We start from the raw sequence: 24,802 nt of genomic DNA, 5'->3' as shown, positions 1-24,802 counted from the left end.
AAAAGTGTCTAGCACTGCAAAAGGACTCAACCCACCGCGCCGGCAGAACCACCAGGTCTCCAGCAACAGAGAACCCCACAATCCTGCAATAGAGACAGGGAGGGGCCCCACCAGACTTACCACCCCACAAGAGAAACACCGGCTGCACCATGGATAGCACTTGCTCCACATGCGGTGTCCAATGTCAAGAAAGACCCAGGAGTCAGCACCAGGGGCAAAGGAGGAGCCTCCACAGCCAAAATCGCTGCCCAGACTCTCCCCTGTAATGGCTGCCGCTCTGAAGATTGCCGGACCAATGAAACGAACGGCCATAGAAACCAACAGGCTATGACAAAATGGTCTCCACGAGGCTCCCAAAAGGGATCGCTCGAGCTCAGACTGCAACCCAAGGGAAAGGGGGGAACCAGGCCCAGGGCCCCCACAGCAGGTAGGTTTCCCCCCAGCCGATAGCTCGGTCACAAGTAGTGCACCCTCCCACCCCCATCTCCATACAATACCATACCTCAGGCAAATCCCCAGACCACCACGCTACCCCAGATGCGGGGGGCTAGATGACCCACAGGGACCACTGATATGCAGGGAGGTCTGATGGGAGGGAGGGGAACCTGAAAGATTGTATTAATATGCCTTATGATTTTTCAGATATATATTTCAGTTTATGCCCATCCTGTGATGAAATGTGGGCCCTTGCATTTACATATTAACGAGCTAACACTGAAAACCATTCATCCACCTTGGTCAGCAGACAGCTATGTTTTGCATTTAGACGACATGTAAACACCTGTTCATTCATTCATTGGGACACTTGACAAAGTTAAGTCTGCGCATGGAAATTACGGACACCACCTAAACACATTTGACAATTGCTTGCATTAACACTTGACAGCTGAGTAGAGGAGGAACAGCCCTTGTCCACAAACACCATCTCAGACACAAATTATTATACGGGAACACCTCACATTGACACAAATGCAAGGCCCTTTCATGTATTGTTCTGTCTGATATGTAATTCGACTGATGAACTGTAAAACCGGTTTGGAGCAGTCTTTTCCTGCTCAACAAATATGCTTTAAATATGAGCTTCACATTCAATAAAATTAGTTGTGACTGCACTAAGTTTGAGTGCTGTGTGTCGTCATAACTCCCAGCTGGATGGAGGGTGAATCCATTATCTATTGGGGGAGGTTAGCAACTGAAGGGCTGTAATATCATCGTGATTGCCTCCTGACGAGAATTGAGCTAACAGAACCCAAGGGTCCTACCTCCCCAGGGAGAGGCTCGCGTCAACCCCAAAACCCTCCAGGGGAGAGGAAGACAGCTACGCACCATACCTGGAACCAGGCAGGCACCGCTCCAGACAGAACCTCGTCGCCATCAAAATTGGGGGCTGTTGGCCAGGAGGAACGCTGCGACTCAGGCTGAGACTCGATCGTATGCGACCTCGCAAGGCGTTTAACTCGCAGACCAGTCCCTGTCCAGTGGGACTATGTCGCGGCCGGCCTAGCGCGGAGCTGTGGTCTGCGCGCACTGCTAGCCAGACTGGAGTGGCCACCAGATCTAGATTATCCAGCCCTTCGCCCAGTCTGGCGTAGGGTGACCAAGTGTCCCGGATCGCCCGGGACAGTCCCGCGTTTGGAGAGTCTGTCCCGGGTCCCAGTCACCCTCATTCCGGGACAATGCAGTGTCCCGGAATGATTTTGGCTCCACAGTCACAGAAGCGAACGTATCCAGTCCAGTCCTCCGCTCTTCTCGGCTTCCGGGTGACTCCTCCGGCTGGCCATCTACGAACTTCCGGTCTCGTCCTGCGCGGTGACGTCATGATCAGCGTGCGCCGCCCTCCCAGTGCTCACAGGCACCGAGGGAGCTCAACGCAGAGTCACAGACTGGCTCCGGTCTGGGAGGCTGTAATGAAGAAGAAGGTAAAACAAGTGGGGGACAGTAATGAAGAAGAAGGTGACACAAGTGAGGGACAGTAATGAAAGAAAAGTTGACACAAGTGGGAGGCTGTAATGAAGAAGAAGGTGAAAAAAGTGGGGGACAGTAATCAAGAAGAAGGTGACGCAAGTGGGGTATAGTAATCAAGAAGGGGACTTAGTTAAAGCAGGTGCACATTGTAAACAACCTGTTTAACTAATTGGCAAAAAAAATATAAAAAATCATCTTTTTTTTTGGGCGGGGGAGTTGTCGGGGGGGGGGGGGGGGTTGTCCCTGAATGGCAGTTTGGAAAAGTGGTCACCCTAGTCTGGCGGTTGATTGTAGATCTCGGGGGGAAAAAACAGGAGAAAAAAAGTCATTTAAAAAGAAAAAAATTGCCAGGACCAGATATCCCAGCATGGAACTAGGTCCTTACTCCTGACTAGGCAGAAAAAAACTGAGGAACAATCAATATATAAACATATGGTGCAGTGCTGCTGAATATTCAATACCTATTAAATCACAAAAGACAATAATAATGAGTGAATAAACGTAATAAACATATAAATGTGTAAAGTAAAAGTCCTTTATAAATATATAGGCAATCTTCTTAAACAAATGACTTCGTGCCACCACCACCAGGTGAATTGAACGCTCACCTCACTCCTGGTAATACCAGACTTATTTATTTTATAACCCTTGCCAATCACTCTGAAGTGGATGTAAAACTTCCTTCCGTAGATCTAGTACTCCTGTCTGGGCCAATACTCCTCACACCGACCACATGTAACACAAAGGCGACTCTATAGTGCTCTCCATTTAAATCATTTAACCACTTGCCGACTAGTCACTGGGACTGCGGCAAAGTGGCTCGATTCCGTCCAGCGACGTAGACCTACATCGCTGGACTCCTCCCCCTGTAGGCGGCGCGCGAGGCTCGCTCCCGCTGTTTTCAGTCACAGCGGGATTCGGGCCAGGGGAGGAGCGCCGGCGATCGCCGCTGCTCTTCCCCGATCGTCGGGGAATCGAGTTTGGAGATCCGCCCACTTGTGTAAACAGAGTGGGCGGATCTCCTAAGTGACAAACAGTGACAGATTGCAGAAATTCAGCATAGCTGAACATGCAATCTGTCCCTGTGTCACTCAGTCACCTCCCCCCACACACGTCAGTAAGCACCAGGCATACATTAACCCCTCCCTCTCCAATAAAATGAACCCCTTCCCTGCCAGTGTCATTTTTGACTGATTACTCATTACTGATTACTGCAGTAATGTCACTGGTACCCCCAAAAGTGTCCAAAATGTCAATCAAGGGTCCGATCTGTCCGCCGCAATGTCGCAGTCCGGCAAAAAAAAAACGCAGATCGCCGCCATTACTCGTTAAAAAAAAAAACACCAAAAATGACAGAAATCTTTCCCTTAGTTAGTAAACGCAATAACTTTTGCGCAAACCAATCAAAATACGCTTATTGTGATTTTTTTTACCAAACATAGGAAGCAGAAAACAAATTGGCCAAAAATTTCAAAAAATTTTGATTTTTACATTTTTTTGGGGGGGAATTTCATATAAAAAAATGTTAAAAATATTGTTATTTTTTCAAAATCAACGCTCTTTTTTTGTTTATAGCGCAAAAAGTAAAAATCGCACAGGTGATCAAATACCACCAAAAGAAAGCTCTGTTTGTATGAAATAAAGGACGTAAATTTTGTTTGGGTACGGCGTCGCACGTCCGCGCAATTGTCAGTTAAAGTCGCACAGCGCCGAATCGCAAAAAGTGGCCTGGACGTAAGACAGCAAAATCCTCCGGTGGTAAAGTGGTTAAATCAATTAAAACAAACTTACAAGAAATCGGATTTAAAAAAAGCATACTGTATATAAATCACCAAACGATCGTCAGACCGCATACCGCACCATTCGCTTTTCGGCAGCTGTGTGACGGATTCTGATTTGACACACCCTAATCACCCAGTGTGGTGCAGATTCCCCCTGTTTAACCACTTCAATACCGGGCACTTTCACCCCCTTTCTGCCCAGGCCAATTGTCAGCTTTTAGCGCTGTTGCATTTTGAATGGCAATTGCACGGTCATGCAACACTGTACCTAAACCAAATTGATATCATTACCCCCCCCACCCCCCCCCCCCCCCCACACACACACACACACACACACAAATAGAGCTTTCTTTTGGTGGTATTTGATTACCACAAAGTTTTTTTCCTTTTTGGGAAGTTTGAAAAAGAAAAAAAAAAGTTTTTTTGTTTATGTTATAAAATGTTGTAAATAAATACGTTTTTTTCCTGCACTGATGATGCCACACTGACAGGCACTGATGAGGTGGCACTAATATGCAACATTGATGGGCACTGATAGGCGGCTTTGATATTCAGCACCAATGGGCACTGATATGTGGCACTAACAGGTAGCACTGATATGCTGCACTGATGGGCACTGATATGTGGCACTGACAAGTAGCACTGATATGCAGCACTGATGGGCACTGATAGGCGGCACTGATGGGCACTGATAGGCAGCACTGATGGGCACTGATAGGTAGCACTGATGGGCACTGTTAGGCAGCACTGATGGACACTGATAGGCGGCACTGATGGGCAATGATGGGCACTGGTGGGCGGCACTGATAGAGGACAATGATGGGCACTGGTGGGTGGCACTCATAGATGGCAATGATGGGCAGCACTGATGAGGAGGGCATTGACAGGCTCCCTGAGCACTGAGTGGCATCCCTGGTGGCATGGGTGGGCAATCCCTGGTGGCTCTAGTGGCATCCTTGCTCTGATTACCAGTACAGACCCCCCCCCCCCGTCAGGAGAGCCGCGAATCGGCGCGAACTGAGGAAAACCGATCAATTGCTATTCCTATTTACTATGTGACCAGCTGTGATTGGAAACAGCTGGTCACATGGTGCAGAGCCTATGTCATTAGACTCTTTACCGGGATCAGAGATGCGGTGTGTCAGAGTGACACACCGCACCACCAATCTCCGCTCTGCGCGCCCCCCCCGGGTGACTTTTTGTTGATGGGAATGGCCATACATGGCTGGTTCCTACTGAACTGGCTACATTTTGATCCATATATGGCCAACTTTAGAGAAACCTTTCTCAACCAGGGTTCCTCCTGAGGCTGTTTGGGGGTTCCTCAAGTAATGGGAAATGAATCTCCCACCTTCACTGACCATCAGGGCAAGAGGATAATTTTCCACAGACCACCAACATAAGGGGACGGCCCATCTACACAGACCACTATTGTAAGAGCCCATAATAATTTTACAGTTTTTCGTGGTTATTATTTTATTATTATTATTAATATGAACAATAATACATTATTATTATTATTATTGGGGGAGGGTCTGCAGTCCAGATAGGACTGTTACTGGGTCCGGATTTGGACCGCGGTCCGCCATTTAGTGATGCCTGCTCTAGAGTGTCTGCTTTTAGAAAATATATAATGTTAAGTGGTTTTACGTAATCTTCAGGCCTAGGGGCTAATCAATATTATGCACAGTGACCGTCATTTTACTGCACTGTCACCACAATCACAGACTCCTCCATCACAGACCCCTCCAATCACAGAGCCCTCCATCAAAGACACTCCCATTACAGATCCTCCACCCCATCACAGATCTCCCCACCAACTTCACAGACCGCCCCATCACAGACCCCCCAAACAAAGATCCCCCCCAATCACAGATCCCCCTCAATCACAGACCCTCTCCTATCACGGACCCCTTCCATCACAGACCCCCTCCATCACAGACCCCCCCCATTACAGACTCCTCCATCACAGACCCTCCGATTACAGACCCTTCCATCACAGATCCTCCACCCCCATCACAGACCCCTCCATCAAAGACCCTCCCATTACAGATCCTCCACCCCATCACAGACCTCCCCATCACAGATCTCCCCACCAACTTCACAGACCTCCCCATCACAGACCCCCCCTCAATCACAGATCCCTCTCAATCACAGACACTCTCTTTCACAGACCCCCTCCATCACAGAACCCCTCATCACAGACTCCCCTCCATCATAGACCCCCCCAATTACAGATCCCCCCTCAATCACAGACCCCCTCCCTCGCAGATCCCCCCCCTCCAATCACAGACCCCCACCGTCACAGGCCCCCCCAATAACAGACCCCCTCCATCACAGATCCCCCCCCCCAGGGGAGGGCTGGCAGCCTTAGGCCTGGGGGGCAAGTCAAGTCAAGTGGCCCATTGAATTATGCAATCAGCTCACCATCCATGCCCACCTGGTTTTGGACTGACAGCTGTATACAGTGTCTGGCCCCTACAATAATCCAGCCCTGAGTGTGGCCTTTTTACCAGCTTTTACCACTTTTCAGAGTGGCCCAGGGGGCAATTGCCACATTGCCCCCCTTGCCAGTCCTCCCCTGCCCCCCCCCCCCAATCACAGACCACCTCCATCACAGACCACTCCCTCATCACAGATTCCCCCCCCCAATCACAGACCCTCCTCCATCACAGACCCCCCTCCATCACAGATCCCCCATCACAGACCCCCCCCTCATCACAGACTCCCAAATTACAGTCCTCCATCGATTTTATAGAGCCAGACTGTCCCTCTCATACCATTGCATTACACTCCCTACCTTGATCACACAAGAGGGGAAGCATGGCATGTCTGGACAAAGGGCGGGGCTTTGCATGTTAAAGGAGGGTAATTGGTTGCTGGAAGCTGCCCCGCTGCCTAACAACCAATCACCAGCTTCGTAACTTGAAAAGCCCCGCCCTTCGTCCAGACCTGCCATGCTTCCTGGCTTGTGGGAATAAGGTATGGCAGTGTGGGGAGGGGGTGCTGTGATGATGAAAGGGACAGACTTGACACGCCTCCTATGTAATCAGGGTTGATAGCGGCAGCGGCGGGGTGAGAACTATTTGACGAGGCTGTGGTCCGGATTGGACTGTTACTGGGTCGAGTTTCGGACCGCGGTCCGCCATTTAGTGATGCCTGCTTCAGAGTGTCTACTTTCAGAAAAAATATAATAATAATGGGTTTTACATAATCTTCAGGCCTAAGGGCTAATTCACATTATGCGCGGTGACCGGCATTTTACTGCACTGTCACCACTAGGAGACACAGTCAACAATCATTTTCTGCGTGTCCTTTTCACATTGCCATGCAGCCCAGAGCTGAGTTCATCAACATTTTTTCAAGGGTTCCTCAGCAGTAAGGAAGTTAGGAAAGGCAGCCATAAGCAATATGCCTTTTCTTCACAAGCTCATTTCACATGGCGACGCGTTTCGCATATAGTGATAGTTTTTTCAGGAGCAGTGATTTTAATGATGCTTAAAGTGCAATAATAATAACAAAAAAGTCCTTTAAATATAGTGCCTGGGGGATCCCTTTAGTCTGCCTGTAAAGTGGAAAATCTGTAGCATGTATAGAACATGCTGCAGCAAAACAGACATTTCTAAAGAAAAAACAAAAAACGAGTCAAATCACATTTAAATTGACTTTCAGTTGCAAATATCAGCACCGGGCTATTGCCTGGGGGGGTCCCCTTAGTCTGCCTGTAAAGTGCCTGTAAAGTGGAGAATCTGTAGCATGTATAGAACATGCTGCAGCAAAACAGACATTTCTAAAGAAAAAAACGAGTCAGATCACATTTGAATTGACTTTTGGTTGCAAATATCAGCACCCGGCTATTGAAAAAAAATCATATTTAAAGTCCTTTAAATATAGTGCCTGGGGGGTCCCCTTAGTCTACCTGTAAAGTGGAAAATCTGTAGCATGTATAGAACATGCTGCAGCAAAACAGACATTTCTAAAGAAAAAACAAAAAACGAGTCAAATCACATTTAAATTGACTTTCAGTTGCAAATATCAGCACCGGGCTATTGCCTGGGGGGGTCCCCTTAGTCTGCCTGTAAAGTGCCTGTAAAGTGGAGAATCTGTAGCATGTATAGAACATGCTGCAGCAAAACAGACATTTCTAAAGAAAAAAACGAGTCAGATCACATTTGAATTGACTTTTGGTTGCAAATATCAGCACCCGGCTATTGAAAAAAAAATCATATTTAAAGTCCTTTAAATATAGTGCCTGGGGGGTCCCCTTAGTCTACCTGTAAAGTGGAAAATCTGTAGCATGTATAGAACATGCTGCAGCAAAACAGACATTTCTAAAGAAAAAACAAAAAACGAGTCAAATCACATTTAAATTGACTTTCAGTTGCAAATATCAGCACCGGGCTATTGCCTGGGGGGGTCCCCTTAGTCTGCCTGTAAAGTGCCTGTAAAGTGGAGAATCTGTAGCATGTATAGAACATGCTGCAGCAAAACAGACATTTCTAAAGAAAAAAACGAGTCAGATCACATTTGAATTGACTTTTGGTTGCAAATATCAGCACCCGGCTATTGAAAAAAAATCATATTTAAAGTCCTTTAAATATAGTGCCTGGGGGGTCCCCTTAGTCTACCTGTAAAGTGGAAAATCTGTAGCATGTATAGAACATGCTGCAGCAAAACAGACATTTCTAAAGAAAAAACAAAAAACGAGTCAAATCACATTTAAATTGACTTTCAGTTGCAAATATCAGCACCGGGCTATTGCCTGGGGGGGTCCCCTTAGTCTGCCTGTAAAGTGCCTGTAAAGTGGAGAATCTGTAGCATGTATAGAACATGCTGCAGCAAAACAGACATTTCTAAAGAAAAAAACGAGTCAGATCACATTTGAATTGACTTTTGGTTGCAAATATCAGCACCCGGCTATTGAAAAAAAAATCATATTTAAAGTCCTTTAAATATAGTGCCTGGGGGGTCCCCTTAGTCTACCTGTAAAGTGGAAAATCTGTAGCATGTATAGAACATGCTGCAGCAAAACAGACATTTCTAAAGAAAAAACAAAAAACGAGTCAAATCACATTTAAATTGGCTTTCGGTTGCAAATATCGGCACTGGGCTATTGCCTGGGGGGGCCCCCTTAGTCTGCCTGTAAAGTGCCTGTAAAGTGGAGAATCTGTAGCATGCATAGAACATGCTGCAGCAAAACGGACATTTCTAAAGAAAAAAACGAGTCAGATCACATTTGAATTGACTTTTGGTTGCAAATATCAGCACCCGGCTATTGAAAAAAAAAATCATATTTAAAGTCCTTTAAATATAGTGCCTGGGGGGTCCCCTTAGTCTACCTGTAAAGTGGAAAATCTGTAGCATGTATAGAACATGCTGCAGCAAAACATACATTTCTAAAGAAAACAAAAAATGAGTCAAATCACATTTAAATTGACTTTCGGTTGCAAATATTGGCACCGGCTATTGCCTGGGGGGTCCCCTTAGTCTGCCTGTAAAGTGCCTGTAAAGTGGAGAATCTGTAGCATGCATAGAACATGCTGCAGCAAAACGGACATTTCTAAAGAAAAAAAAACGAGTCAAATCACATTTAAATTGACTTTTGGTTGCAAATATTGGCACCCGGCTATTGAAAAAAAAAAAAATAAGCTCCCCCAAACTATACCAGGCCACATGCGCCCCACCTTAACAGCACCTTGTCCCCATGTTGATGGGGACAAGGGCCTCATCCCCACAACTGTGGCCGGTGGTTGTGGGGGTCTGTGGGCAGGGGGCTTATCTGGATCGGGAAGCCTCCATTAACAAGGGGGCCCCCAGATCCCCCCCCCTATATGAATGAGTATGGGGTATATAGTAGCTCTACCCAATCACCAAAAAAGTGTCAAAAGTAATAAAAACACAGAGACAGTCCCCTACAACCACAGGTTTGGACCAGTGCACAAAGCAAGGTCCATAAAGACATGGATGAGTGAGTTTGGGGTGGAAGAACTTGACTGGAAATTGACTGGCCTGATAGAACACCTTTGGGATGAATCAGAGCGCAGACTGTGAGCCAGGCCTTCTCACCCAACATCAGTGCCTGACCTCACAAATGCGCTTCTGGAAGAATGGTCAAACATTCCCATAGACACACTCCTAAACCTTGTGGACGGCCTTCCCAGAAGAGTTGAAGCTGTTATAGCTGCAAAGGGTGGACCAACTCAATATTGAACCCTACAGACTAAGACTGGGATGCCGTTAAAGTTCATGTAAAGGCAGGCGTCCCAATACTTTTGGTATTATAGTGTATTTTCATAGGGACAGTATGGGTTTTAAAGTATATTACATCTAAAAAAAAAATAGATGTTGGAAATGGAAATTTTTTGACAGATGACTCCAATGAAGATGTTCATTATTGATCCTCGATATCTGGTCATTATTTGGATTATTGAAATATGATAGGAAATGGGATCTGGAAATGTACAGGTGAGAAAAGCCGAATAAAGTGTTCATGTTGAATTACAATAGCGAGTTTAATTTTATACCGGATTTTAGTGATTGGGATTGCACCTGCTTCAATTGTTCCTAATACAGCTGCAGGGCCGGTGCAAGGATTTTTGCCGCCCTAGACAAAATAAAAATTGCCGCCCCCCCTGGAAAACATATTTGTTTTCCTGGCACGGCAGGACCCTGTAGTGCCCCTCTCTCTCTCCCTCCCACCCCCCATCCCAAGTTGCTGAAGGGGTTAAAACCCCTTGAGTGACTTACCTCGGCGCTGGGTCAGGCTCCGCCTACTCTCCTCCCCCGCCGACTACAGCCGGCGGGGGAGACCTAATGCGCACGCACGGCACTGGCCGCGCATGCGCATTAGACCTGCCCATAGGAAAACATTATTCAATGCTTTCCTATGGGGATTTCGGCGACGCTGGAGGTCCTCATCCTGATTCTGGGTGAAGGATGCTGGTGCCCCCTGCTAATTTGCACCCTAGGCAGGTGCCTAGGTCGCCTTACAGGTAGCGCCGGCCCTGTGCAGCTGCTCCCTCCCCCTCTGATTGTTCTAGATTGCTGGTGGGGTTCTCAATTTTATCCAAACTATACAGTTAAAATACTGGGAAATGCATTTAGAGTGTTCTTGGATTCCAGTACCACTTTTCTAAGCCCTGCCCAATAAACTGCAGCATGAGAAGGAGGTTGCACAGAATCCTGTGTAAAAAATGTTGCATTTAAGGCCAAGAGGCAATGTAAAAAGCCTGCTGAATCCAGTATTAATAGAATACGAGACCAAAGTTGTGTTCAGAAGCTTACCCCCACCTTCCACATGGCTAGAAAAGAGTCTACTCCCTTTGCCCCCCCCCCCTTTTCCCTTTAAGGCACAGAGAAGCCCTCACAGTACAACCAATGCTTTGCTTATGGCCTAGGGTTGCCCCTTGGTTGCTGTATATCTAGTGAGTCTGTAGCCCAAGAGCTGACACTTCAACATGTCCCCTCTGACTCTGGAGATCCCATTATGTGTGCACACTGATGTGCAATGCCCCCCCCCCCCCGGTGAGGGAGGCCGGCCTCATTAAAGGGGGGGGGGATCTTCTACTGCAACTCCAGGCATAGTCCAAATAATTCAGAGCGTGACGCACGCGGCGCTAATTGACTTTAAACTTTAAACGTAAATTTGCAGAGCGCCCAGGGACTTATTTCTTATTAAAGAACATCCTCTATTACTTCAACCTCTGAGGGCAAATGAGCCTCCATTACCTCAATATTTAGAAAGGGCAGAACAACCTTTATTTTATTACCCCCCTTCTCCCCCCTCCACCACTCCTCATCAGCAGCCTTTATAAATAACATCATTATAAGAGGAGTATAGAATATATTACCTCCACCCTTCAGAGGTCGGCATAGCCTCTATTACCTCCACCGCTCTAAGGGCATTATAGCCTCTATTACCTCCACCCCTCTAAGGGCACTATAGCCTCTATTACCTCCACCCCTCTAAGGGCACTATAGCCTCTATTACCTCCACCCCTCTAAGGGCACTATAGCCTCTATTACCTCCACCTCTCTGAGGGCACTATAGCCTCTATTACCTCCACCCTTAGGAGGGCAGTATGGTCTCTATTACCTCCACTGCTCTGAGGGCATTATAGCCTCTATTACCTCCACTCCTCCTAGGACAGTATTTCCTCTATTACCTCCACACTTCTGAGGACAGTATAGCCTCTATTACCTCCACCGCTCTGAGAGCAGTATAGCCTCTATTACCTCCACCCCTCTAAGTGCACTATAGCCTCTATTACCTCCACCCCTCTAAGTGCACTATAGCCTCTATTACCTCCACCCCTCTAATGGTAGTATAGCTTCTCTTACCTCCACCCCCCTGAGGACAGTATTTCCTCTATTACCTCCACACTTCTGAGGACAGTATAGCCTCTATTACCTCCACCCCTCTGAGGACAGTATAGCCTCTATTACCTCCACCCCTCTGAGGACAGTATAGCCTATATTACCTCCACCCCTCTGAGGACAGTATAGCCTCTATTACCTCCACCCCTCTGAGGACAGTATAGCCTCTATTACCTCCATCGCTCTGAGGACAGTATAGCCTCTATTACCTCCACCCCATCTGAGGACAGCATAGCCTCTATTACCTCCACCCCTCTGAGGACAGTATAGCCTCTATTACCTCCATCGCTCTGAGGACAGTATAGCCTCTATTATCTCCACCCCATCTGAGGACAGTATAGCCTCTATTATCTCCAGACTCCAACCCTCTAAGGGCAGTATAGCCTCTATTACCACCACCCCTCTGATAGTAGTATAGCCTCTATTACCTTCAGCTCTCTAATGGTAGTAGAGCTTCTCTTACCTCCACCCCTCTGAGGACAGTATAGCCTCTATTACTTCCATCCTTCTTCGGGTTGTATAGCCTCTATTACCTCTATCCCACTGAGGATAGTATAGCCTCTATCACCTCCACCCCTCTGAGGATAGTATAGTCTCTATGACCTCCACCTCTCTCCGGGTAGTATAGTCTCTATTACCTCCTCTAAGATGCTAAACAACATGTATTACTTCCACAGAGGAGCTTCTCTTACTTCCAGCCCCTTGAACAGCCTCTATAACTTCCACCAGCCTCCAATACCTCCGTTTGTATAAAAAGTCTCTTTTTTTGCCATTTTGCCCTCTTGAGGGACAGAAGAGTTCCTATTGCCTTCCCTTGTAGAAAGGGCAAAGAAGCCTCTATTACTTCCACTGGTAGAAAAGGGTAGAAGAGCCGCTATGTTCCCATTTTTGCCCCCCACCCCCATTATGGCCATCACTTGTAGAAAGGGCAAAGGAGCCTCCACTCAATTCAGAGGCTGAGGAACCTCTATTACCTCCTCCTGTAGAACAGGCAGACTTCTCACTTCCACCTCATACAGGGGCAGAAAAGCCTCCATTCCCTCCAACCCCTTAAATGCACAGAGAAGCCCCTATTGCCACTACCTATCTGAGGTGCAGGAGAGCCTCCTTAAGCCTCACCCCATTGGGTGAGAACAGCCTCTATTACCCCCACCTGTAGAGGAGACCCTATTTGTATAAGAGGCAGGGGAACCTCTATTAACCCCTTATTTAGAAGTGGCAGAGAGCCTCTATTCTCCTTACTTACATAAGGGACAGAGGAAGCTCTATCATCCTCACCTGTAGATGTGGCAGAGAAGCCTCTATTACCCCCACCCCTCTGAGTGAGAACAGCCTCTATTACCCCCACCCCTCTGAGTGAGAAAAGCCTCTATTACCTCCACCCCACTGAGAGGCAAAAGAGCCTCTATTACTTCCACCCCACTGAGGGGCAAAAGAGCCTCTATTACCTCCACCCCACTAAGGGCCAAAAGAGCCTCTATTACTTCCACACCACTAAGGGGCAAAAGAGCCTCTATTACTTCCACCCCACTGAGAGGCAAAATAGCCTCTATTACTTCCACCCCACTAAGGGGCAAAATAGCCTCTATTACCTCCATCCCACTGAGAGGCAAAAGAGCCTCTATTACTTCCACCCCACTGAGAGGCAAAAGAGCCTCTATTACCTCCACCCCACTAAGGGGCAAAAGAGCCTCTATTACCTCCACGCATCTGAAGGTAGAACCTTCTTTATGACCTCTACTTGTAGAAGGAATAGAGAAGTCTGTATTACCACTGCTAGTAGGAAATGCATAGTAATCACCATTATCTTTTCCCGTAGAAGGGGCAAAGAAGCCTCGACCTACCCCACCCCCATGGAGGACCATAAAAGCCCCTATTACCTCCACTCCATTAAGGGACAGAACAGCCACTATTACCTCCACCCCATGGAGAGACACAGCAGCTTCCACTACCTTCATCCATAAAAGGGTCAGAGGAGCCTCTATTTTCCCCACCCGAAGAACCTTCTATTTTCTCTGCCTCAATAGGGATCAAAACAGCCTCTTTTTTTACCTCCACCCCACAAAGGGACAGAAAAGCCCCTTTACCTCCACCTGAAAAAGAAGCAGGGCAGCCTCTATCACCACCACCCCATGGAGGGACAGAACAGTCTCTTCTACCTGTAGAAGAGAAAGAACAGCCTCTATTACCTGCAGAAGGGGCAGAACAGCCTCTATTACCCATATGAGGGGCAGCACAGCCTCTATTACAAATATGAGGGGCAGCACAGCCTCTATTACCAATATGAGGGGCAGCACAGCCTCCATTACCAATATGAGGGGCAGCACAGCCTCTATTACCCATACGAGGGGCAGCACAGCCTCTATTACCAATATGAGGGGCAGCACAGCCTCCATTACCAATATGAGGGGCAGAACAGCCTCTATTACCAATATGAGGGGCAGCACAGCCTCTATTACCCATACGAGGGGCAGCACAGCCTCTATTACCCATATGAGGGGCACCACAGCCTCTATTACCTATATGAGGGGCAGCACAGTCTCTATTACCCATATGAGGGGCAGCACAGTCTCTATTACCCATAGAAAAGATAAAACAGCCTACCAGTAGAAAGGAAAAAAAACAGTCTCTACTACCTGTAGAAGAGACAGAACAGCCTCTATTGTTAATAGAAGAAACAGAACAGCCTCTATTACCCGTAGCAGTGGCAGAACAGCCTCTATTTCTTCCACTTTATTGAGGGACAGACCACCCTCTATTACCACTACCCCATGGAGGGACAGAACAGTCTCTTCTACCTGTAGAAGAGACAGAACAGCCTCTATTACCTGTAGAAGGGGCAAAACAGCCTCTATTACCCATATGAGGGGCAGACCAGCCTCTATTACCAATAGAAAAGATAAACCAGCCTACCAGTAAAAGGGACAGAACAGCCTCAACTACCTGTAGAAGAGACAGAACAGCCTCTATTGTTAATAGAAGGGACAAAACAGCCTCTATTACCTGTAGAAGGGGCAGAACAGCCTCTATTTCTTCCACCTTATTGAGGGACAGACCACCCTCTATTACCCATATGAGGGGCAGAACAGCCTCTATTACCCATATGAGGGCAGAACAGCCTCTATTACCCATATGAGGGGCAGAACAGCCTCTATTACCCATATGAGGGGCAGCACAGCCTCTATTACCCATATGAGGGGCAGAACCGCCTCTTTTACCCATATGAGGGGCAGAACTGCCTCTTTTACCCATATGAGGGGCAGAACAGCCTCTATTACCCATTTGAGGGGCAGAACAGCCTCTATTAACCATATGAGGAGCAGAACAGCCTCTATTACCCATATGAGGGGCAGCACAGCCTCTATTACCCATATGAGGGGCAGCACAGCCTCTATTACCCATATGAGGGGCAGAACAGCCTCTATTACCCATATAAAAGATAAAACAGCCTACCTGTAGAAGAGACAGAACAGCCTCTATTGTTAATAGAAGGGACAGAACAGCCTCTATTGCCCGTAGAAGCGGCAGAACAGCCTCTATTTCTTCCACCTTATTGAGGGACATATTACCCTCTATTACCACTACCCCATAGAGGGACAGAACAGTCTCTTCTACCTGTAGAAGAGACAGAACATCCTATATTACCCATATGAGGGGCAGAACAGCCTCTATTACCCATAGAAAAGATAAAACAGCCTGTATTACCAGTAGAAGAAAAATAACAGCCTCTACTACCTGTAGAAGAGACAGAACAGCCTCTAGTGATCATAGAAGGGACAGAACAGCCTCTATTATCCATAGAAGATGCAGAACATCCTCTATTACCTGTAAAAGGAACAGAACAGCCTCTATTTCTTCCACCTTATTGAAGGACAGACCACTCTCTATCACATATACCCCATGGAGGGACAGAACAGCCTCTTCTACCTGTAGAAGGGACAGAACAGCCTCTATTACCCATAGAAGAGGCAGAACAGCCTCTATTACCCATAGAAGAGGCAGAACAGCCTCTATTACCCATAGAAGAGGCAGAACAGCCTCTATTACCCATAGAAGAGGCAGAACAGCCTCTATTACCGATGGAAGGGGCAAAACAGCCTCTATTGCTTCCATCTTATTGAGGGACAGACCACTCTCTATTACATCTGTCCTGTGGAGAGACAGAACAGCCTCTTCTACCTGTAGAAGTGACAGAACAGCCTCTATTACCCATAGAAAGGGCAGGACAGTCTCTATTACCCATATCATGGAAATTACAGCCTCTACTACCTGTATAAGGGTCAGAGCAGCCTCTATTACCTGTAGAAGGGATGGAACAGCCTCTATTGCCTATAGAAGAGACAGAACAGCCTCTACTAACTGTAGAAGGGACAGAACAGCCTCTATTACCCATAGAAAGGACAGAACAGCCTCTATTGCTTATAGAAGAGACAGAACAGCCTATGTTGCCACCACCCCATAGAGGGAAAGAACAGCCTCTATTACTCACAGAAGAGGCAGAACAGCCTCTATTACCTATAGAAGGGATAGAACAGCCTCTATTACCCACAGAAGGGATAGAACAGCCTTGATTACTTCAAAAAGGAACACAACAGCCTCTATTACCCATAGAACGGACAAACCAGCCTCTATTACCCATAGAAGGGGGAGAGCAGCCTCTATACCCACCACCCCATTGATGGAAAGAACAGCCTCTATTGCCCACAGAAGGGATAGAACAGCCTTGATTACCTCTAGAAGGAACAAAACAGCCTCTATTACCCATAGAAGGGGCAGAACAGCCTCTATTGCCACCACCCCATAAAGAGAAAGAACAGCCTCTATTACCCACAGAAGGGGCAGAACAGCCTCTATTACCCACAGAAGGGATAGTACAGCCTCTATTACTTCTAGACGGAACAAACCAGCCTCTATAACCTGTAGAAGGGACAAACCAGCCTATTTTACTCATAGAAGAGACAAACCAGCCTCTTTTACCTGTAGAAGGGACAAACCAGCCTCTATTACTCTTAAAAGGGACAAACCAGCCTCTATTACCCGTAGAAGGGACAAACCAGCTTCTATTACCCATAGAAGGGACAAACCAGCCTCTTTTACCCGTAGAAGGGACAAACCAGCTTCTATTACCCGTAGAAGGGACACACCATCCTCTATTACCCGTAGAAGGGACACACCATCCTCTATTACCCGTAGAAGGGACAAACCAGCTTCTATTACCCATAGAAGGGACAAACCAGCCTCTATTACCCGTAGAAGGGACAAACCATCCTCTATTACCCGTAGAAGAGACAAACCAGCCTCTTTTACTCATAGAAGGGACAACCAGCCTCTATTACCTGTAGAAGGGACAAACCAGCCTCTTTTACCCGTAGAAGGGACAAACCAGCCTCTATTACCCGTAGAAGAGACAAACCAGCCTCTATTACTCGTAGAAGGGACAACCAGCTTCTATTACTCATAGAAGTGACAAACCAGCCTCATTTACCTGTAGAAGGGACAAACCAGCCTCTATTACCCGTAGAATGGACAAACCAGCCTCTATTACCCGTAGAAGGGACAAACCAGCCTCTATTACCTGTAGAAGGGACAAACCATCCTCTATTACCCGTAGAAGAGACAAACCAGCCTCTTTTACTCATAGAAGGGACAACCAGCCTCTATTACCTGTAGAAGGGACAAACCAGCCTCTTTTACCCGTAGAAGGGACAAACCAGCCTCTATTACCCGTAGAAGAGACAAACCAGCCTCATTTACCTGTAGAAGGGACAAACCAGCCTCTATTACCCGTAGAAGGTGCTGTAGAGCCTCCCTTACCTGTGACAGAGACATTCGGCACTTTCCTGCGCTCCAGGTCACAGCTGAAGTTAAATCCCTGCAGGCCACCTGTAAGATTGCCGGTGACATTGCCGGTGAGGTTGACGCTGGATATTCTGCTCAGCAGGTTTTGCCGGCAGAACAGCTCTTGCAGAAAAGTGTTGTTGGCCGCCAGCCGCTCCATCCTCCCGGTCCAGGCTCTCTGGAAAGCTGTTGCTGGGAATCCAGATGGGCAGCGCAAGCCTTCAGCCTATATGTTTGTGCGGCTCATCCCCTGGGCAGCAGCCCCCCCCCCCCTTTTTCAGTACTTTTCTCCTCTTTACTGCTCTACTTCTGCTGTCATTGTCACTTTGCTGTCACTTTGTCCTCATTACCCAGCCAGCTGCAGGTAGCTCCTGTGAGTGCCACGTGCGGGGATCAGTCGCAGACTGGGCTACGCTCTATATGTGTGTGTGTGTTTATGAGGAGGGGATGTGACTGATAACCATTGAATATTCCTTCACATTCATGCACAAATAAAAGGATGCTGTGCGACCTCCTGCAGCATCGCAGCTCCTTCCTCTGGTGAAACGCTGGAACTGCGCCTGCCTTCTCGCTGTCAGTGAAATACTCTCTAATTGAGTTACGCAATGACAGGAGTAACAATGGCATTGTTGTCTGACCCCTGTCAGCAGTACAGATTGACGGCGCTGATTGCATTTCTTAGGGGGGGGGTTAGGACACAATTAGGATTAACCTGTCTGCCGTTATAGGAAATTGCAGCACTTTGACAAGCGCAGTACTCAGCAGTATTTATCAGTGTGACATTAACCTAAAAAGATTGTCAGCAAAAAGGCCCCGACGCAAGCTTCACAGGCAGGCGATAATCATCCGCTGCGATAATTCCCTGAGAACAATGCGAAATATCACATCTTATTTATAGGATTAATAAACATCTCATTATAATATACTCTATGACAAGTATCAATATTATCAAAATATTGGAGTGTAATTATATTATATTTTATATAAATATATATTATCTATAAAAATGTAATTCTAAATATTACTATAAATTAGAAATATTATTATATATTATAAAATGTATTATAAATGATAAATATTGGAGTGTAATTATATTATATTTAAAGAAAAAATATTATTTATAAATATTACATTAGAAATAGTATTATAAAGTATAAATATTATTAAAAACTATAAATATTGGAGTGTAATTATCTTATATTTTATATAAATACATATTATCTAAAAAATGTAATTCTAAATATTACCATAAATTAGAAATATTACTATATATTATAAAATTACTATTATTATTATACAGGATTTATATAGTGCCAACAGTTTGCGCTAAATTATAACTATTGGAGTGTAATTATATTATATTTTATATAAATATATATTATCTATAAAAATGTAATTCTAAATATTACTATAACTTAGAAATATTACTATATATTATAAAATGTATTATAAATTATAAATATTGGAGTGTAATTATATTATATTTAAAGAAAAATATATCATATATACTGTAAATATTAGATTACAAATAGTATTATAAATATTATTAAAAACTATAAATATTGGAGTGTAATTATATTTAAAGAAAAATATATTATATATAAATATTACATTAGAAATTGTATTATAAATTATAAATTTTATTAAAAACTATAAATATTGGAGTGTAATTATCTTATATTTTATATAAATGCATATTATCTAAAAAATGTAATTCTAAATATTACTATAAATTAGAAATATTACTATATATTATAAAATTATTATTATTATTATTATTATTATTATTATTATTATTATTATTATTATACAGGATTTATATTGTGCCAACAGTTTGCGCTAAATTATAACTATTGGAGTGTAATTATATTATATTTTATATAAATATATATTATCTATAAAAATGTAATTCTAAATATTACTAAAACTTAGAAATATTACTATATATTATAAAATGTATTATAAATGATAAATATTGGAGTGTATTTATATTATATTTAAAGAAAAATATATTATATATAAATATTACATTACAAATAGTATTATAAATATTATTAAAAACTATAAATATTGAAGTGTAATTATATTTAAAGAAAAATATATTATATATAAATATTACATTAGAAATTGTATTATAAATAATACATTTTATTAAAAACTTTAAATATTGGAGTGTAATTATCTTATATTTTATATAAATACATATTATCTAAAAAATGTAAATCTAAATATTACTATAAATTAGAAATATTACTATATATTATAAAATTATTATTATTATTATTATTATTATACAGGATTGATATAGCCCCAACAGTTTGCGCTAAATTATAACTATTGGAGTGTAATTATATTATATTTTATATAAATATATATATCTATAAAAATGTAATTCTAAATATTACTATAAATTAGAAATATTACTATATATTATAAAATGTATTATAAATGATAAATATTGGAGTGTATTTATATTATATTTAAAGAAAAATATATTATATATAAATATTACATTAGAAATAGTATCATAAATATTATTAAAAACTATAAATATTGGAGTGTAATTATATTTAAAGAAAAATATATTATATATAAATATTACATTAGAAATAGTATTATAAATTATAAATATTATTAAAAACTATAAATATTGGAGTTTAATTATATTATATTTTATATAAATACATATTATCTAAAAAATGTAATTCTAAATATTACTATAAAATTAGAAATATAACTATATATTATAAAATGTATTATAAATTATAACTATTGGAGTGTAATTATATTATATTTTATATAAATATATATTATCTATAAAAATGTAATTCTAAATATTACTATAACTTAGAAATATTACTATATATTATAAAATGTATTATAAATAATAAATATTGGAGTGTAATTATATTATATTTAAAGAGAAATATATTATATATGAATATTACATTACAAATAGTATTATAAATATTATTAAAAACTATAAATATTGGAGTGTAATTATATTATATATATAAATATTACATTAGAAATTGTATTATAAATTATACATTTTATTAAAAACTATATATATTGGAGTGTAATTATTTTATATTTTATATAAATATATATTATCTATAAAAATGTAATTTTAAATATTACTATAAATTAGAAATATTACTATATATTATAAAATGTATTATAAATATTGGGGTGTAATTATATTATATTTAAAAGAAAAATATATTATCTATAAATATTTCATTAGAAATAGCATTATACATTATAAAATATTATTATAAATTATAAATATTGGAGTGTAATTATATTATACTTTATATATATATATATATATATATATATATATATATATATATATATATATATATATATATATATATATATATATATATATATTAAAATAAATTTTAGTGCTGTCCATAAGAACCTCCCCACATCCCTAAGTAGACATGTAAAAAAGGTTGATTACTAGGTATAATACCCATCATATTTTGATTAGGAAAGTTCTTGCTAATAACTGGCACTTTCTTCGTGATGATCACATCATCACTAAACATGTGGCATCTCAGCCACAGATCACCTTCAGACGACCAAGATCGCTCCGAGACACACTTGTCCATAGCCATTACAAGCCTCCCAAACAACAGGGCGATAATGAGGTTAAGAGAGGTATTTTTAGATGTGGGGAATGTGATTATTGCCCTTGGGTTCAGGAAGGTACCACCGTTGCCCTTCCCCGTGGGGGAACACTAAAATGCTGCTTCCGCGTAGACTGCTCCACAGAGGGTGTGGTGTATTTGGCCACATGCCTCTGTGGGGCATTCTACGTGCGAAAAACTAAACGTAAGTTTTCAAAACGTATCCAGGATCACCTGTATTATTTGGAGGTGGGCCTAATTTTTACGCCCATCGGTAAACATATAGGCACTCACCATAGTTTCAATCCTGATTATGTTAGGTTTTCTGTTCTCGAGGTCATCCCCCGCAATCCATGCGGGGGGGACTTCGACAATATGATACTTCAACGTGAATCAAAATGGATCTACAAGCTGCAGGCTACAATATGGCCAGGTCTCAATACGGCCGTATCCTTTAAACCCTTTCTTTAATCAATTTTTCCTTCCTTTTTTTTTTTTTCTTTTTGTATTTATTCTTATTTATTTTCACCTATTAATTATGGCTTGGGTGAACACAATGTGATTTTGTCTGGTATACATCCCTAATATTGACATGTTTGATACATGTACATCTGAGATATTTCTCAAATGAATTTTCCCCTTTTCTTTATGTTCTTTTTCCTTTTTTCTGTATTTTCATAATGTATTAAATCTGATGTGAATATATGTCCTAAATTCTAAATTTCTGTATTGACTAATTGTAACTTTGGACTCCAAGATGGCCGACTCCGGGGGACGTATGTCTGTTCCTTATTCTTTTGTGCAGTCTCGGGCGCAAAGCAAGAGGCAGGCGCCCATTATTGGACGCTATGCCTCTTCCGGTTTCTTTGACCGGATGCAGCGGGTCACGAGGCGGGGAGACTCTTTCTCCTACGTAGCGGCGACCTATCTGCGTAATGCGCCCGCGCCGGAAGTGACGTAGGCGGGTGCAGCGTCACTTCCGGTGGGACCAGCCATAAATAGCGGAGCGCACGTGTGGGACGCCGGCAGCGGCTCCTACCGTGCACCCGCATGGCTGAATGGTTGTAAAGAAGGGATAGGACTTTAAGGTAACTATCAACATGTCTTTATTCAGAATGAATCTTAGGCTACAAGGTGGGCAATGAAAATGATCTCCCCCATTATAAAATTAATTATATTTGGTAATGTAAGGTAATTAGGATATTGTGTTATACAATAATGGGCTCCTCTCTGTGAGTTTAGCTGCATTCCAAATTGAAACATATTGTCCATAGAGGCTTATCTCTAATTACTAAAACTATTTATATGTTCTAAGGTAGATGTTATATCTGGGATATTTTGAACCCAGAAAGAACATGTGGGGAGATCTTCTTTGTCCCATAGCCTTGTACTATATCCTTGAATATCATCAAAGGTTTTTTGACTACAATAGTTGATTCCTTTGTCTTTTGCTCTTTATTAGCCTACACCAGTCCAGTATTTATCCGGTGTGAGGTCCAATTCTCGCCAAGGAACCTAACCATTATATGGCTGGTTCAGGCTGCACATCCACGGCCAACCCCTGATTGGGACTTCGGTACCCTTTGGGCAGGAAGGCTAAGTTTGGAGCTTACTACACCCCTGGAGCCTTTCCATCATGTGGAGTCCGCTTGTTTGTAAAACACTGTAAAACTTTATCCACAAATGCATGGTAAGCTTTTGATCTGTATTATGTATTTTAATCTGGTTGCAATGATATAAACTATGTAACTTATTGTATTTTCTCTTTTCTCTCTATAAGTAAATAGATGAAAAAATCCTCTGCTCGTTCCTGACGAAGCAACGTGTAGTTTGTCATATATTGCGAAACGCGTTGAATGAGTGGATCTGTTTGTATCTATTTTCATCTATGCATTGATTCTGTACATATGTATGCTATCTATCTTGCACCAGATTGCACTATGTGCATTTTTGTAACTGATGTTATTTTGTAATAAACTTGTTTTTAAGTAATATGCTTACCTTGCCTTACCTACCCACCCAAATAAAGTCCCACTTTGCTTGAACCCACTGGTAACTGGGACCAGAGGTTCTAATTCTTTTTTTATATATATATATATATATATATATACACACAGATTAAATAAAAAAATTATATATATATATATGTATATGTATATATATATATATATATATATATATATATATATATACACTGTATATATACAGTATCTCACAAAAGTGAGTACACCCCTCAGATTTTTGTAAATATTTTATTCTATCTTTTCATGTGACAACACTGAAGAAATGACACTTTGCTACAATGTAAAGTAGTGAGTGTACAGCTTGTATAACAGTGTAAATTTACCGTCCCCTCAAAATAACTCAACACAGCCATTAATGTCTAAACCACTGGCAACAAAAGTGAGTACACCCCTAAGTGACAATGTCCAAATTGGGCCCAATTAGCCATTTTCCCTCCCCGGTGTCATGGGAGCAGGTGTGTTAAATTTGGTGTTATCGCTCTCACTCTCTCTTACTAGTCACTGGAGGTTCAACATGGCACCTCATGGCAAGAACTCTCTGAGCATCTCTCTCTCTCTCTATATATATATATATATATATATATATATATATATATACACACACACTATATTTTCAAAATCATTGGGACGCCTGCGTTTACACGCACATGGACGACTTTAATGGCATCCCAGTCTTAGTCCGTAGGGTTCAATATTGAGTTGGCCCACCCTTTGCAGCTATAACAGCTTCAACTCTTCTGGGAAGGCCGTCCACAAGGTTTAAGTCAAGTTCCTCCACCCCAAACTCCCCCATTGATCGGACGAAAAGTCTTGGCTCGTAGTCTCCGCTCTAATTCATCCCAAAGGCGTTCTATCCGGTTGAGGTCAGGCCAGACAAGTTTCTCCATCCCAAACTCCCCCATCCATGTCGTTATGGACCTTGCTTTGTGCACTGGTGCGCAGTCATGTTGGAACAGGAAGGGGCCGTCCCCAAAATGTTCCCACAAAGTTGGGAGCATTAAATTGTCCAAAATGTTTTGTTATGCTGACGCCATAAGAGTTCCCTTCACTGGAACTAAGAGGCCAAGCCCAACCCCTGAAAAACAACCCCACACCATAATCCCCTCTCCACCAAATGATTTGGACCAGTGCACAAAGCAAGGTCCATAAAGACATGGATGAGCAGGGGCGTACTGAGGGG

The 24,802-nt window shown here is 42.8% G+C and overlaps 1 protein-coding gene across 1 annotated transcript in view; it reads right to left on the bottom strand.

Moving 5' to 3' along the window:
* The window catches only part of LOC309545624 (cholecystokinin receptor-like), a 133,172-nt gene extending 114,790 nt beyond the window's left edge, over positions 1-18,382 (bottom strand). The window contains exon 1 of the mRNA XM_082244874.1: positions 17,937-18,382. Within this exon, the coding sequence (XP_082101000.1) occupies positions 17,937-18,120 (184 nt within the window). The 5' untranslated portion in view covers positions 18,121-18,382. The remainder of the gene's footprint in view (positions 1-17,936) is intronic.
* Positions 18,383-24,802: the final 6,420 nt, after the last annotated feature.

Source organism: Pelophylax lessonae (genome assembly GCF_965119305.1).
Source record: "Pelophylax lessonae genome assembly, chromosome: 2".
Taxonomy (NCBI): Eukaryota; Metazoa; Chordata; class Amphibia; order Anura; family Ranidae; genus Pelophylax; species Pelophylax lessonae.
Note: the sequence above shows the minus strand (reverse complement) of the source record. Positions and strands in the feature narration are given on the sequence as shown.